The sequence below is a fragment of the Alosa sapidissima genome, chromosome 22 (genome assembly GCF_018492685.1).
Source record: "Alosa sapidissima isolate fAloSap1 chromosome 22, fAloSap1.pri, whole genome shotgun sequence".
Lineage (NCBI taxonomy): Eukaryota > Metazoa > Chordata > Actinopteri > Clupeiformes > Clupeidae > Alosa > Alosa sapidissima.
The window spans coordinates 14,093,167-14,110,139 of record NC_055978.1 but is presented as its reverse complement, the minus strand read 5'-3'; the positions used below and the strand labels follow the sequence as shown (position 1 = coordinate 14,110,139).

General features: G+C 44.3%; 1 protein-coding gene across 5 annotated transcripts in view; it reads left to right on the top strand.

Moving 5' to 3' along the window:
* kcnc2 (potassium voltage-gated channel, Shaw-related subfamily, member 2) overlaps positions 1–14,676 on the top strand; it is a 64,728-nt gene extending 50,052 nt beyond the window's left edge. For 3 of the 5 annotated variants that reach the window (XR_006026480.1, XR_006026482.1, XR_006026481.1), the window contains exons 2-5: positions 1,899–2,838; positions 4,928–5,098; positions 8,730–9,785; positions 11,985–14,676. Coding sequence is in view for 2 of the 5 variants with exons in the window: in XM_042079100.1 (XP_041935034.1) it covers positions 1,899–2,838; positions 4,928–5,098; positions 8,730–8,866 (1,248 nt within the window). In the remaining 3 variants the exon portion in view is untranslated. Of the gene's footprint in view, positions 1–1,898; positions 2,839–4,927; positions 5,099–8,729; positions 10,167–11,984 lie in introns of those variants that run through there. The other 2 variants (XM_042079101.1, XM_042079100.1) reach the window with 2 other exon arrangements.
* Positions 14,677–16,973: the final 2,297 nt, after the last annotated feature.

The window sequence follows — 16,973 nt, the reverse complement described above, 5'->3', positions numbered from 1 at the left end:
GTAGAAATAAACGGTTTGTACCCACTGAGAGCTTAAAGTATCACCTTTCGAACAAGCCATAGTATATGTCCATAGCAATAACATAGAATACGCTGTGGCTCTACAAAAATCATCAACAATGATCAAGATTGCTGGCACTCTGGGCCAAAGCTTCCGAAAACAGTGCGGCATTCAATGAGTTAACAGAGCAAGCAGGGCTCGCCTTCTGTCTAACTCAGCTAGGTGACTTAAACATTGGCTACCTGCATATCACTTTACTACTTGACAGTACCCTGCATCAGGGCCAGCCCTAGGTAGCACTGCAGCCAACAGAGTGTAGCACTGTAGCTGCCTTGCTGCTCTAGCTGTTGGCAGGGATGGGCAAAAATACATCAATGTATTTTAAAATAAAATATCAAATATACCCTAATTTTAAATGTATCAAAATAAACTATAAAATACATAGCCACACCATGTATCAAAACCAACTGTATTTTTCTATTTTGAAAGTACCAAAAATACTCTTTAAAAGGAGCATGATATCACTTTGCAAACCTTCCATATCTATCTACAGTAATCTATTCCTTCATCAGTACATTGACTCTGTTGATTAAGTGGACAGTGTTTGAGTTTGTCAGTTTTTCTCTGCCTACGAGACATGCCATAACCTGCAAACAGTCAACAGATCAACTATGCTGACCTACCTGTTACATCTCATAGCCTAAACACTGTATCAGAGATGCACTCAAAAAGTCACAACTGAATTTGTCAAGCGGTACAAAGTGGAGACAAGCCTCTGGCTCCGCCCCTGGCCACGGGCAGTTTGACTGTGCCTATCGATACATTCGTGACACTCCTGTTAGTAAACTGGAAAGAGCAAAACATTAATCCCATAAACACACAGATAACTATTACACCAACCTTATTTTGTGCCTTTTATTCACGTTTGTTTCAAGATTTAGTGAGTTTACTATAAGCCCCTTTCGCTCCCCACTTTGAAGCAGCATACAGTAGGTTTCCATTATATCAGTCATCTTTCCCCTAAAAGGGGGTGTGTACGTGCAGCTCATACAACGTTCCATTCCATTCGTCAGTGCGTATTGTTTAGTTTCCGGTCTAGCTAGATCTGGTGTGGTGTTGTAGTTGTTCTAACGTTACTAGTTGTTGCAACAGCATGTGAAAAAACTACAAAGTTTGTTACACCAAAAAGAACGTTAATCTCGCGATAAAAAAATTGACGACGTTAAAATAGGTTTACGTTAACGCCGTTAATAACGCGTTTAACTGACAGCACTACTATATTTATATTTAGAACCGAGGTGACACATTTCATGTTGTTGCCCCAAGGTTTGAAATGATTGAAGATAATTATAAGACTGATTGTAAATATTAGGATCAAGTGATGAGCAGAGGATATTGCGCCGGCTCTGTCTAAGGTTTCATGGTTGTTGAGTTCATTTTTAGATGGAGAGAAAAAAAACGAGACTAGAGCAACACTCTGGCTATCTCGTCACTGCACGGTCGTCAGTACCCTCGTCTGAGCTGGCAACGGTGAGAACAATGAGGTGAGGCCTGACGCACAGCGCTGGCCTCTCTCTTCTTGTGCCTCTCCTAATGCAGCAGTTCATGAGCAAATGAGTCTGTCAGCATTGGAATAAAGGCATCAGAGTGGCCAGGCGGGAACTGTGGTGCCACACACACACACACACACACACAAACACACACATGCTCAAGCACACAGAGTGAATGAATTTGTTTATCTCCCTGGCTAATGGATTCAAGTCTATTGAATCCCACAGAGAGCTGGCCTTTGGTACACGGAAGACATGTTAATTAATATTGTTCAAGCTTCCTGGCTGACTCTTCCCCCCCCCCCTTCTCTCTCTCTCTATCTCTCTCTCTCTCTCTCTCTCTCTTAGTTTGTGGCCCTTGCCTCCTTGTTTTTCATCATGGTCTCCATCACCACGTTCTGCCTGGAGACACACGAGGCGTTCAACACCATCATCAACAAGACGGACGCGACCCGCAGCAATGACAGCACGCTGGATGCGGGCCCGCAGTACGAGATCGAAACCGACCCGGCGCTCACCTACGTGGAGGGCGTTTGCGTCTTGTGGTTCACCCTCGAGTTCCTGGTGCGCGTGATGTTCTGCCCGGACAAGCTGGAGTTCGTCAAGAGTTTGCTCAACATCATCGACTTCGTGGCCATCCTGCCCTTCTACCTGGAGGTCAGCCTGAGCGGGCTGTCCTCGAAGGCGGCCAAGGACGTGCTGGGCTTCCTGCGCGTGGTGCGCTTTGTGCGCATTCTGCGTATCTTCAAGCTGACCCGCCACTTCGTGGGACTGCGCGTGCTGGGCCACACGCTCCGCGCCAGCCTCAACGAGTTCCTCCTGCTGGTCATCTTCCTCTCGCTGGGCGTGCTCATCTTCGCCACCATGATCTACTACGCCGAGCGCATCGGCGCCAACCCCGCCGACCCCACCGCCAGCGACCACACCATGTTCAAGAACATCCCCATCGGCTTCTGGTGGGCCGTGGTCACCATGACCACGCTGGGCTACGGCGACATGTATCCGCAGACGTGGTCGGGCATGCTGGTGGGCGCCCTGTGCGCCCTGGCCGGCGTGTTGACCATCGCCATGCCCGTGCCCGTCATCGTCAACAACTTTGGCATGTACTACTCGCTGGCCATGGCCAAACAGAAGCTGCCCAAGAAGAGGAAGAAGCACATACCGCAGGGCGGCGCGCACGCTGGCTCGCCCACCTACTGCAAGGCCGAGCTGCACGCCACCTGCAACAGCACGCAGGGAGACCTGTGCCTGGGTACAGGGCCCAGGATGCTGGAGCGCAACCGATCAGGTGAGAGGGTCATGGAGGAGGGGAGGAACACACAGGGAGGGAGAGGAGAGGAAGAGATGGGGTGAGAGGAGGAAGGAGGAAAGGTGGAGGAGTGGAGAGAATTGGAGATGAGAGGAACGGGGACAGGAGGAAAGGAGCGAAGAGAAGAGAGGATAGGAGAGGGGGAAGAGAAAAGAGTAGAACAGGAGAGGTGAAGTGAGAGGAAAGTAGAAAAAAGATGAAGAGTACACATATTTGGGAAAATCGTTGAAGAAAGAGGTGTGTATGTGTGTGTAAGTGTGTGTGTGTGTGTGTGTGTGTGTGTGTGTGTGGGTTTGTTTGCAGTACAAGCATTCATGACTCTTCTTGCATTAGCTTGTAAATGAACCTTGACATGTCTTGTGTTGTCTATGATGTGATCGATGGGAGTGGATCACATGCAGTGTGGTTGGAGATTCTCTTCTCATGTGGAAAGGAGTTGTCATTTTGAGGGGTTTTCCTCAGGGAACAATTTCTCTCTTTCTCCTCACTCTCCCTCTCTCTTTCTAATTCTCTCTTTCCCTCTCTCTCTCTGGCTGGCAGCATAATATTGAGCTCCTATTCTCCTCTCTAACCGCCCGCCTGTTGCCACGGAGATAAGACCGCGGTGCATTTGTGGATAATTCAAGACTGGAGATGGGAGGTGATTGCAAGGAAAGCATTTCATCCTCCGATTACGCTCAGAAAAAGAAAAAGAAAAACAAGAAGACGTCAGTCCTTCCCTAGCTACCATGTTATTGTTCCTAACCCTTATCTCAAGGTTACCGTTCTTGTTGATTGTGGTGGTGATGGTGGAAGAGGAGGAGGAGACAGATTGGGGGGATTCTTGGCGTGCCCCTGTTATTGTCTCTGACAGTGTCAGGTGAAGATGTGTGAATGTGTCAGGCACAGACGTAGGCAGCGAGTTTGCGAATCACGAAACACGAGATGTCGTTTTCGTCAGCCTCGGGTTGTCACATGTCGTTTGCATCTCGCGCTGGGCTCCAGGAGGCATGAGGTGGATGGTGCCGCTCGCATGATGCAAATCTCCATGTTTGAGGTGGAAATGAGTGGATGATGAAAGCAGAGCGCGCGGCTGACACAACTGCATTATCGCTCCATCAGCTGCAGACCATGTTGTTTCCGCGAGATCAATCGGTCACTGTGTTCGTCAAGTCCTTTGTGTTACCTGTGAGTGAAGGTTGAAACAGGTATTGATGTTTGTGCATCCATGCTCAAGCTAATAACTGCCCCTTAGTAAAAAAAAGAAGATTGATGTAGAGCACAACCAGTTACTGTTACCATCAGTCTTGGTTGACACTGTAGAAGTAAGTAAGAGTAACTAAAGAGGGTGAGATTCAATAAATCAGAAGATCAGAGGGTCAGATCAGAAGATCAGAAAGGGTCAGATCAGAAGATCAGATGCTCAATTAATCTAAATTAAATCAAATATATACTGTGTATGCCTACTGGATACATATATCAAAATGGACACAGGGTAGGTGAGCAGAGTACTGACTGTAGAATACAGAGTACACACACACACACACAGAGAGAGAGAGAGAGACCAAAGAGAGAGAGAGCGAGAGAGAGAGAGAGAGACCAAAGAGAGAGAGAGAGAGACACCAAGACAGTCTTGGTGTGTCTCTCTCTCTCTCTCTGTGTGTGTGTGTGTCTGTACGTGCATAGTGTAGTCTCTAGTATAGTCTATGTTAATATCTGTGTGTGTGTGTGTGTGTGAGTGTGTGTGTATGTACATGTATGTGTGTGTGTGTCTGTCTGTCAGACAGACACACACACACACACACACACACACTCAAACACCCACCACACACCACAGCTAGCATGAGTCACGACAATGAGTCCATCTGTGGTCTGTCTATCTCAGACTCCCCGCACTTTCTGTCGACTCCCCGCTGTGCACCCCCCCACCCCTCCCCCCAACTCTTTTGAAGTGTGTGCCTGTTTTTTTATTATATGCCTGCCTGACCCCCTCTACCCTGCTGACCCCCCCCCCCCCCTCCCCCCAACACACACACACACACACACACACACACACACACCACATATCCCCCGTTTCTCCCTCACTCAGTGCTGTCGGCTGACTGCAGCGGAGGAAGTGACATCACCACATCACCAGAGGAGCGCATGCCCATGCGGCGCTCAAGTACGAGGGAGCAGGACCGGCGCAGCGGGGGCACTTGCTTTCTGCTCGCCGCCAGTGACTACACCTGCCCAGCCGACGGAGGCATCCGCAAGACAGGTACAGGCCTCGTACACACACACACACACACACACACACACACACACACACACACACACATACACACACACACACACAGACACAGATACACACACACATTCACACATGACAGCAAAGCCCCCTCAGATATTTACATGTAAGCACACATACATACATGTACATACACACACACACACTCACATAAACACACACACACACACACACACACACACACACACACACACACACACACACACACACACACACACACACACACACACACAAACAAACAAACAAACAAACACACATTCCATTATGACAACACATGAGACACAACAAAAGTAAATGTGCAAACCAGAAACTAAATCGATCCCTCTCACACACACACAGACACAGATAGCACATACTCACAGACACAGACATCCCCCACAGGTATACAAAGCATGCATGTACACACACACACACACATACACACGCACACACCCAGGCAGAAGGGGAAACACTTCCTCACACAATTATTCTGAATCACTCAGGGAAATGAACACCGCAGTCATCCATCAAGCTTTCATTCTCATCCATCATACTCTGATGATGGGCTTGTGTGTGATGTGATGTCATGTGATGCTTTTGTCTGTCATGGAATATAGATCCTCCTCAATTACTCATCAATTGATGAGCAATTAGAGCGCCACAACTGATAGCAACACAGTTTCACACCTTTTTCTCACCCTGACTTTTCTTATTTTTGTTAAAAATCATTCTAAGGAAAGGCAATGGTGATTCAGTCAGAAGCCGCTAACAAAACACACGCCAACACTATGCTAAGGGAAGCATCCATCCACACTTGCTCAAATGCTGCTCAAGATGTGTGTGATTTGACACGATTTCATCAGCATGGCAATATGCCCCTTTGATTATCGCCTCAGGCGGTAATAATAACGCCGTTGTCATCGGCAACAGGAAGGGAACCCATTTGATTTCACCTAAAGAGGACAGCATAGCTGCAGCGCACCGGGTTATTAGAGCATTAGCCCAGGGCTATGTTGGGAAATGACCCCTTCACCGTACCAGCAAGGCAGCCCAGTTAAGGGCAGAGACCAGACAACCTGCCCTCTGCTCGTCCACAGAGACAGGGAGCTGAAAGGGCATCTTAAGGTTAGCATCTGTTGATCTAAGAACTGAGGAGAAGGACAAAGCACAGACATAGGAGTCCCAAAGGCAGAGATGGGTTGTAGATAGCAGAGAAAAACTGGACGTGGTATCTAATTGTGGTCTTCAATGCCTGAAACCTGCTTTTATGTGGATAGGCTTTTATGTTTACAAAAATTGGTAAGTTGACAGTGAGAGAATCTTTTTTGTAGACTGAGGAACTTTTATCACAATTTATTTACTTGATAAAATACAAACTTAATAAAATAATATGCTATCACTGTTAATGCTAAATTGATGTTTTATGAACAGAGAATATGTCTGAAATATTATGGGACTCTGTCTCCCAAATATTCCAAAGGGAAACCGAATTGAGTGATATGACCGATATGAAGATGAACTCTAAGCGATCCAGAGAATGAACTCTAAATATCTCTGACATACAGTAGTAAATGTCAACATGCTTATGGAGAAATGACTTGAACAGAAAATTAAAGATCTGTAAAATATGATGTACCCTTACACTGACAGTGACAGTGGATTGACTCTTCAGTAACCTCAGTTTAAACCATTCAGAATGCCTGAGGACTCCACTTCACTCTTCACACACACAGTCTCTAAGGGCCTTGTGATTTCCCATGGGTTTTTCAAACACAGTGTGCACAAATGCTGGCCTGCAACACTGCCAGTAATTCTCGGAGCACACAGCATGTGTACGTTGTTACCTGACACTAGTGTTTAATATGCTGCTGGTGCTGCTGAACCCGGCAGGTGCCCATAGCTGTGCCCAGACTGCCCACGGTTATTATTTTTTACATGCCTGAATGGATGTAGGTTGGGGACGTTGGGACACACATGGACTTGTGGCTTCAAAACCAGAAAACCCCAAAGCACTCTCTTTTAAACAGTTAAATAACCTTCATTATCATAGCTTGTACATTTTGAACCTTTGGAAACTTTCGAAACTTTGAAAAGCTTTCATCAAAGAACCAAGCTGAGGTCACAAGGAGGAGGCTGTAGACATTCTCTCCTGCTTTGCCCAGCACACAGGGGTGCGTTGGCCTCATGGCTCCCTGGAGTTCTGATGGACTCCAGATTAGGGTGCGGGGCAAAGGGGGACAAGACAGTAGCACTCTGACAGTGAGCGCAGATAGAGGCTCCAGGTTTAGGAACAAGAGCACTTCCCCCCTATATTTTGTGTCCGTCATGTGGATTTGCTAATTGGGGGAACAGAGGTTGCATCTGAGTAAAATTACCCGTCTGGGTGGTGGTGCATGAACCAGTAACTTTGAACCTCTGAGACACAGGCACCATGGAGACGCTGTCCTCTTGGGATGGACACGCTGGGTTTCCATTGGTTCACGGTAGGACATGTTGATGGGCAGTTGCTATCTGAGATCAAGCAAAGAAGATGAATTTAGTAAGTCAATTTGGCAGTCCACAGACCACATCTAGCATAAGAAAGCTAATCGAAAGTTTTAAATATTTTGGAAATTACCACAAATTACCACAAACTGCCAAAGACTTAGAGTTTACCTTTGTCTACAGTATGTCCGTCAGCTGGCCTCATTCAGTCTGTGAAAGCCCAGGCTGAAGAGGAAGAACACACATCTTGGCTTGCTTGCTTTGCTGTCTCATATGGAGGACACAATGACATTGCTTACTTCTTCTGTTTTGATTGGGAGTTTTTTTGTGTCAGGACAGTTTTTGCCTGTTTCACTGTGAAGCAATTAAGTTATAACATAGTTTAAGTTGCCTAAGTTGCCATTTTATGAAGTTGTTCATAAAATGTGGCTTCAGTGAAGGCCAACACAGTCTTCGGTGACTCTTTGTATAAAATATCCCAACAGTGCTAGCCCTTGGTTCTGCTTCTTAATGGTCACCATCCACAGCATCGCACAGCATCACCAGTCACAACCCTCATCACATCGCTGTCACAAATCACCTTTCAGTATCTTTATTTGTAGTACCATCACCGTGACGACAAGCCTGGTTTAACACATCTTTTCTATCTTTTACATCTTTTTCATCAACGCTGTGTGAAATGTAAGAAGTACTCATATCCCATTGCACTGGTACAATGTTCATCCTCACTAGCAGGCATTTGACTGCACACTATTGAGATAAAGCTGTTTTCACTGTATTTGCACTGGGCATGATGCTGTGTGTCTGAGAATATGTCTTACATGTACATGGCACGTTCCCATAAACTCTGGCTGGCTGGGTCACTATTTAATTTTTTTATATGGCTGTTTGTGCATGTGTGTGTGTGTGTGTGTGTGTGTGTGTGTGTGTGTGTGTGTGTGTGTGTGTGTACGCACATATGTTTTTGTGTCTGTGTGTGTGTCTGTGTCTTTGTCTGTGTGTGTCTCTGTGTCTGTGTGTGTGTGTGTGTGTCTGTCTTTGTGTGTCTCTGTCTGTGTGTGTGTGGTTGTGCCAGAATGGGAGCGTGCGCATCACTGCACTGCTGTGTGTCTTAATATGCATTTTCTCGCATTTGAAGGCTATGAGAAGTCGCGGAGCTTAAACAACATAGCAGGCCTGGCTGGTAACACGCTGAGGCTGTCTCCGGTGACCTCGCCCTACGGCTCACCCTGTCCACTGCGGCGCTCGCGGTCCCCCATCCCGTCTATTCTGTGAAGTCCCCCACCCTGGCGTGACAGGTGTCCATACCTGTGCCTGTACAAAAATATCTCAAATCCCTCTTAGTGGAAGACCCCCCTCCACCCATACACTTACCTCTGTAGAGTAGCATAAAGGACATTGTATATGTTAGTAATTTGTAAATATGAAAGGTCATTATATTGGCATTTGCCTAAAAAAGAATTTAGAGTTCCCTTCTATTTGAAATGCTTCTACTAGATGTGGCTGCTGTCATTGTAAATTATCCTGATTCACATTTGTTCTGACCATTATCTCTGGCAATAAAAAAGGACTCTTATCTGACAGCTCCACATGTAGTACTGTAGCTTCGATGTTGTATAAGGACAAAGCTCCAAATTCAGGGAGAAGAATGGTGTATATGTAGCGATGTTTTTCATGACATGAAAAGGAAATGTGCTTCCACGAAAAGTAAAGGAAAACCAGGAATGCGAAATGGTAGATGTTGCTCCAGCTGGACCTCACGTGTGTGTGTGTGTGTGTGTGTGTGCGTGAGTGTGTGTGTGTGTGTGTGACCTTTCATCCATGCTTCTGTTTGTCTGGTTCTCTTGAGATGGCGCGCTGTTTGTCTTGGACTCCTTGTCTTGGCTCGCTGGCGCACACGGCCACGGTCACCACTCCACTCCGTTCTGCACCGCACTCGCCTCTGCCGCTCTCTCTCTCTCTCTCTCTCTCTCTCTCTATCTATCTTTCCTTCTCGAGCCTGGCCTAGTTTGCATGGATCATCCCTCTTCATCGTCCACAAGCACTACGGCCGCCAACAAAGACTAATCACAAAATACCAAACCAACGCCAGGAGTGGGAGAGACATTTTAAAAACCGGACAGAGACTAAACAACACTCTAGGGCTTGCTCTTGGGGGACACTGGACTTTCATGTGTGTGTACTGTATGCTCAGGTGTGTGTTTGCACTGAATGTATGTTTGCATTGTGCCACTATCTGGAAGAAATAAGCAACAAAACCAAACACATGGAATGCCCAGTTTTTTTCTCACTTTTTATTATTTGCATGTGTGTATGCTCATTGGCTGCTTCTGTCACATTTGGTTTATTTTCTGGTCTCGACTAGTCTGGTCTGATGGTTTAAAAAAAAAAAAAAAAAAAACTCTTCGGCTCTGTTGCCAAGCTGAAGTATCTTCGATTGTTTACACACAAATAACTGCAAAGACCTTGTCTATACTGGGTCCACGTAAGCAGAGAACAGCATGCTATCTTAAAGGGGTGGTTCAGGATTTTGGACATAGGACCTCATTTCCAAGTAAGCAAGTGTGATATTTATCAGTGGAGACCGTTTTCAACACGTTTCATCCAGTCGTTCTAATTGCAGAGTTCGCAGGTGCTAGGCTAGCGCAAGTCAACGGTATGTGCTAGCCTGCCACTAAAAACAGTCTTACCTACTCCAAAGGACACTCGAGGCAAATTCCAGACAATCGATGTAAATGTCTGTGTTGATAGAATAGTGTAAGAAATACAACTACCCTCGCATCGCGTTGCAATAGTTATACTTTGTTCCCTGAAGTTGGTAGTAGTCATTTTGCATCTCAGCGGCGGACTGATATTACCAAGGCTACTACTAGGTATCCCCATTGGAGTGCGCTTTACTGTTTACTTTTTGGCGCAGTACTACTAACTGGAGCAAGTATAATTCCGCCGCTGCTAAGACACTAGTCCCTCAAAATGTAATGCGATCGTTGAAATGCAAGGATAGAATAATGTTAGAATAATAATACAGACATTTACATCGAGGGTCTGGCGTTATAATTTATTTGCCTTGGGTGTACTTTGGAGTGGGTAAGACTGTTTTTAGTGGCAGGCTAGCACATACCGTTGACTTGCGCTAGCCTAGCACCTGCAAACTCTGCAATTAGAAGGACTGGATGAAACGTGTTGAAAACGGTCTCCACTGATAAATATCACACTTGCTTACTTGGAAATGAGGTCCTATGTCCAAAATCCTGAACCACCCCTTTAAGGGGCAGAGGCAGAGATACAAACCTGGCACTAAGGTAACCCTGTCCTCGATTTACCGTAACAGTCTGTTTGGTGTGTGCCAAAGACAGTAAAGACCAACCTAATCACGTCACATCGTGACTGAAGGCAATGAAACTAACAGTGCCGCTGCTTTTTGTTTTTCAATCTCATGTCACGCCATGTCACACTGAAGCAATGTGTCACTCCATCAGAAACATGAGACACTTTGATCCACCAGCAGCACCCTTTTACGTATCAGCTACATTGTGTGCTACACATGCTGTAGTTCCAAACGCCTATACCAGAGCCGTATATACCTCAATACGACTCTGGCCTATACTATATATGTGCTAAAAGCATGTTCATGGACAGATAGGGCAATACTGATATATAACAATACAGTTTAGACATACTTCACATTCTTGTCCTCCTATTCACTCTAGTCCTACATATTCCTACATATACATACGTATACACACAGCACATTAGTATGACTTGGTATGCTGGATGATGTAAAGATCCAGCTCTTAAGCTCTTGGTGTCATTACCAGTAAAGCACCTTGAGCTATTGGAGCTAAAATGGGAAATTGTATCGTATGGAATTGCATACAGCATACAGAATACATCCTTGGAGTCCCTCGTGAATAGTTGGATGCACACACACAGGTGTCTCAAAGGGTATGGCCATCTCCTCTAGGAGCGGTGCAGTTGCTAAGCAACTGGTATACTCAAACTCATGCATTCCACCCAATGTTTTTGTGTGTCTGATTCTGAGAAAGATACACCACAGTGGTTCATCCAAGCTGGGGACATTTTGTGGCAACATGTTAAGTATGGTCTGTTTACATTAAAAGATGGTGTGTCATTAGACTTATGTCATCAATGTTTAGATATGTATCAAATGTAAATCACTGATTACTTGTAGATACATTCGAGCATGAATCTGCATGTTTTTGTACATTATAGATATATAGGCCTACATGCACTATGCTATTTAGAGATATATGCAGTTTGATTTTTTTATGGATATATATTTTTATTTTATCATGTTAACTGAAGCAAAAAAAAAAGTTTAAGTGGAAATTACTTATGTGGGTGCCTGTTTATGGATCCTGTTGCTACTTAGGGAAACCCATGGATTCGGACACGTTGCCATGGTGTTGAAACCCAGGACTGTAATCCTCCGCTCTTGGGCAAGAACACTGTCTGGGGATTGGACGCCAGCGCGTCAACAGGAAGTGGAGCACTGTTCATGTTTCATTCGGATTCCTTGAAAAAACAAAGATTGGCTGGACAGTTTATTTTTTATTTTTTTGGTGTTTGCTCCTACGTCCAATTGCTGTTGTCCACAAGGAGTGAATCTGCAAACTAAGGACATTGTAAACACACAGATACTGACAAATATAACAGCGGCAACAGACGGACACAAAATAAAGACACTATTCACCTAAAGGCCGATACCCTGGTCCTCCATACATGCTACAAAACTGTACATACTACAGGAAACCCTAGAGTGCATCTGTACAACCATGTCCAGTGCATTATATGTCTTTTTACTAGTGGGGCAGCTCCATCTTGTGCAGTGATCAGACTCACATCTTGCCACCCTTACTAGCCATGGCTTCTTTCCTTGCAATAAGTGTACTAAGATGTGTAGGCTTTGAGGCACTTATAGGGGTTATTCATGAAGGTCACTGGCAATGAGTCAGTGATGGTAGGGGCCTGCTTTTAGCACAACAGACAGCGTCATGACTCGCATAAGACGATCGCCGTTTGATTTCTTAAACCGTGTCGACGGATTACAGTGTTTTCTCCACCATTATTTCCATGTGATTCATGTCAAAATTACCATCAAATAAAGCAAAACATGGACAATCTGTGATGGGTTGAATCACATGGTAGTGTTGCTGCTATTTTATCAGAAAACAAAATCAAAACCTAACTAAACAAAAAGAACTCATGGCTTTGTAGGAGTAACTGAGAGGCTTTTTTCTATAGTTTTCCCCCTCTTAATCTTACAGAGGCACACAAACACACACACACACCACAACTTGTTTGTGATGTTTTTTATTAAAACAATAATTTAGGATCAGGACATTTAGCTCACTAAAGTGCCATCTAAAGTTTAAAACGACGCAGACTGAGCTTATGTACTGTAGAGGAAGACACAGTTTGATTGTTACCTCTTGCACACTATCAAAGCAAAGAGAGTGTCTTTGCTAAAATTATAATTTAACGATTTCTTTATTGGTCAAACTGTTTAAGACTTTGCGAGCCAACATAGGCAGTGATCCATCAAAGGTCAAAATCCCTGTGCACAGCCCTTCTTTTTTCCAGGTGCTGATGATGTGCAGTAGAACCATTGAAACTTAAAAAAGAGTATACATCGCACACTGGAGGATATCTTTTTGACGATTTTATTCGCGTTCACGCAAATAAAATCGACAAAAAGATATCCTCTAGTGTGCGATATGTACTCTTCTTTGAAGTTTCAATAGGCAGTGATCCATTTATGAACGAGCTGGGATTACTTGTGACTGCCAAATGATGTGCCTCTACCATACAGCTTAATGAATAGCCCCCAGAGTGTTGACAACAAGTAGATTATTACTAAATCCAGTTTACTAAAACAAATATACTAAGCATAGGAAGGAACATTATGTGGTAAGTTGAATAAATATGATATACAGCCATCAGTGCTTCTGTTCCTTTTAATAGTTCCAGTGGATTTAATGCTCCTGTGTGTGTGTGTGTGTGTGTGTGTGTGATTGAACATTGGATATGATCCAACAAAATTGAAGCCCAGTCCTGAATCCCATTCTATTTCAGTGCAGGATTGCCAGCTTCCAGTAACAGTTGAATCTGGCATCTTCAAGATTTTCTTGAAAACAGCCCATCAAAAAGGATTCTGATCCTATTTGCAATAACGTTCCAAAATGAATTGCACCGATTCACACTGTGATGTCAACGTCATTCAACTGACACAGTCTCAACACTGGGAGAAGAAGTTCATTTAAAAAATGATTGTAGCACAATCCAAGTGCTGGACCCAAAATATTAGCTTTGGGTATTCCCCCAGTCATTTCAGCCTCAGAGAGATTATACGTGTCACATCAGAATGGCTTGCATTGTGTTCATAAGGTGTGTGTGTGAGTGTGTGTGTGTGTGTGTGTGTGTGTGTGTGTTGTGTGTGTGTTTCTGAGAGTGAGAGCATCTGATTAGGAAGAGAGTAGAAAAAACAGTCTGTGTTTGTGTGTGTGTGTCTCTCTCTATGTGTATTTGTTAAATTTATGAAACTGGAGGGTATAACGTTCTCTGTATTAAATTACCTGCTGCTTATACTCCTAACAGAATACAGGGCACAGCTACAAAAGGTATTTATGGCAAAAAAAAAATGTAAAGGCATTTATTTTTGGAGCCAGATCTGTGTATTTTGTGTGTGTCTCCTGTTGAGTACATTAGACTGGTTATGTGTCATATTTATGATTGTCCAGTGATGTTTTCACTTTTGTGTGTCCAAAACTTTCAAGACTTTGATCAGATGATCATGTTCTGTACAATGAAATGTCAGTCTCCTCTGTGTGTGTGTGTGTGTGTGTGTGTGTGTGTGCGTGTGTGTGTGCGTGTGTATGTGTGTGTGTGTGTGTTGGGGGGGGGGGGGGGGTGAAGAAATCTAGCTTTGGTTTTGTGTTGTGAACTCATTTTTTGGCAGTTGGAAGTGCATGCAAACTACTGTAGATAAGGCTAAACATTGTAAGAAACTGTAAGTAAAAAACATTCATCCCATGAAGCCAATGTGTATAGAGTGAAATGCAATGTGACAGAATCACATAAATATATTTATCTTGTAAAAACCTTGTTTTCCCTTTTTTTAACCAGACAATTCTGAATTGTGTTTAACATAATTATGTACATTTGGGATTGACTAGATTGTAATAACTTACTTTGTTTGGTCACCAGCACTCACCAGCTCCCTCTTATCTTTGAATTCATTTGAGTGATGTTGATATATGACATGCGGGTCAATAGTGAGACGGTTAGTCAGAGAAGAAAACAAAGCCTATAATAATTATCATTATTATCACTTTGCACTTCCTGATCTCCTCCTGCAGTCAGAGTAGGCTCTCATGGTTCCCACTCCCTGACACCTCCTGACTATCTTTACACCCATCACCATGGAAACAGCAGTCGTGCCAATGAGATGTAAACAGCTGGAGTGTGTTTTACAGGGAAGAAGCTGCAGAGTCACACACATTTACACACACTCTTAGACACAAAGACACAGATACACACACACACACACACACACACACAAATACACAAAGAGAGAGGGAGAGAGACACACTTGCATATATACAAGTGCACAGACACAGACATGCGCATACACGCACACACACACACACACACACACACACACACACACACACACACACACACACACAGACACACACACACACTGGCTCCTCTCCATTGCTATCCAGGGGAAAGCCATGGGCAGACGGTTTCAAAATACCAAAATCGTGCACATGAATATTGCATCGGAGCCAGCAATTCCCTGGCCACCGTGCTCATTGAAGCCTGCCCAAGCCTGACTCCCATGCTCGTCTCCACACAAACACAGAAAAGGGGGCTGCCTATTAGGGACTGTTGTGAGATTTTTATAACAGCCACACACACACACACACACACACACACACGGTGTGGATATTAGACCATAAATGCAGGGCAAAACAACTGACAGGGGCGTTCAACCTGAGGGAGAGCTACAGATCCCACGATTCAGTGAATTTCTCTATCAGTGGGAGTTCTCTTTTCCCTCCATCAAGCAGACTAGACCTTGTACGTATGGGGAAAAAAACACTCTGCCAGTTGGAGAGAAGCGTTTTTAAATGGAGAGCCTCTCATTGTTCTAGCACAGTTTAAGCTCCACTCTCACCAAGCACCGAGAAAGCCCTCAATTACTCGGGAGTGACATACACAGGTCTCTCTCTCTCTCTCTCTCTCTCTCTCTCTCTCTCTCTCTCTCTCTCTCTCTGTCTGTCTCTCTCACACACACACACACACGCACACACACTGCACACATACACACCAACACATCCAACTACAATGGAAGTGTGTATGTGAAAGGCAGAGAAGTGTGTGTGCTGGTGGGCTGCTTTGTAGTGGTAGTCACAGTGTGAAAACACAGACTAGATCTGCATGACTCACCCAGCATCCCTGACACGTGTTGTGAATTCCATATGAGTGTCAGAATGTCAGTGCAGAGGCAACCCAGTCAATGAGCCTTTGAGAGGATATGGAGAACCCTTGGTGACTTCCATGAGTTCAAAAAAGAATAATACTTACATTTAACATCAATTAAGCTAACAACAGGCTCATGATGTTTTAATAAATTCTTCTGTCTGTCAGTCAGTCAGTCAGTTGACAATGCCCAGAGCTCCTGTATCATCATGGCTGTAAGATATATTTACTGCATAATCACTAATAATGACACAGATCCCTATGATCATATTGAAAAAATCACAAGATGAATCTGACCTGACGCGCTAGGCATAATCAGACATAGGAGACGGTCTGAGTCTGATGTTATGGAGGTGCAGTGATGCTGTGCTTGGGAGCTACTTCACAATGCCACACTGAAACACAGAGGAAGAATATTATCAACAGTATGGAGCACCATATACCAATCAGCAAGGGAAGTCAAACAATAGTCACATGCTCAAATATGGGGTTTTAAACAGTCTTATAGTAACTGTTTATAAATGTTTGTGGGGTCTTCTACAATGTTTGATCTGTATTGAAGATATCCTGTTACACATAACATCTCATTTATTCTAAAATCGGTCTTACGGTGATTGTGAGTGACTCACACCTCACACAGTGGAACATACAGAGGTTTAGACATACACACAAAACATACAGATGTAATATTTAAGGCTACAGATGTACAGGGGTGTTTAAGTAAAAAAATAAGTATAGTAAATAAGTATATACACTCTTTTGATCCTGTGAGGGAAATTTGGTCTCTGCATTTATCCCAATCCGTGAATTAGTGAAACACACTCAGCACACAGTGAACACACAGTGAGGTGAAGCACACACTAATCCCGACGCA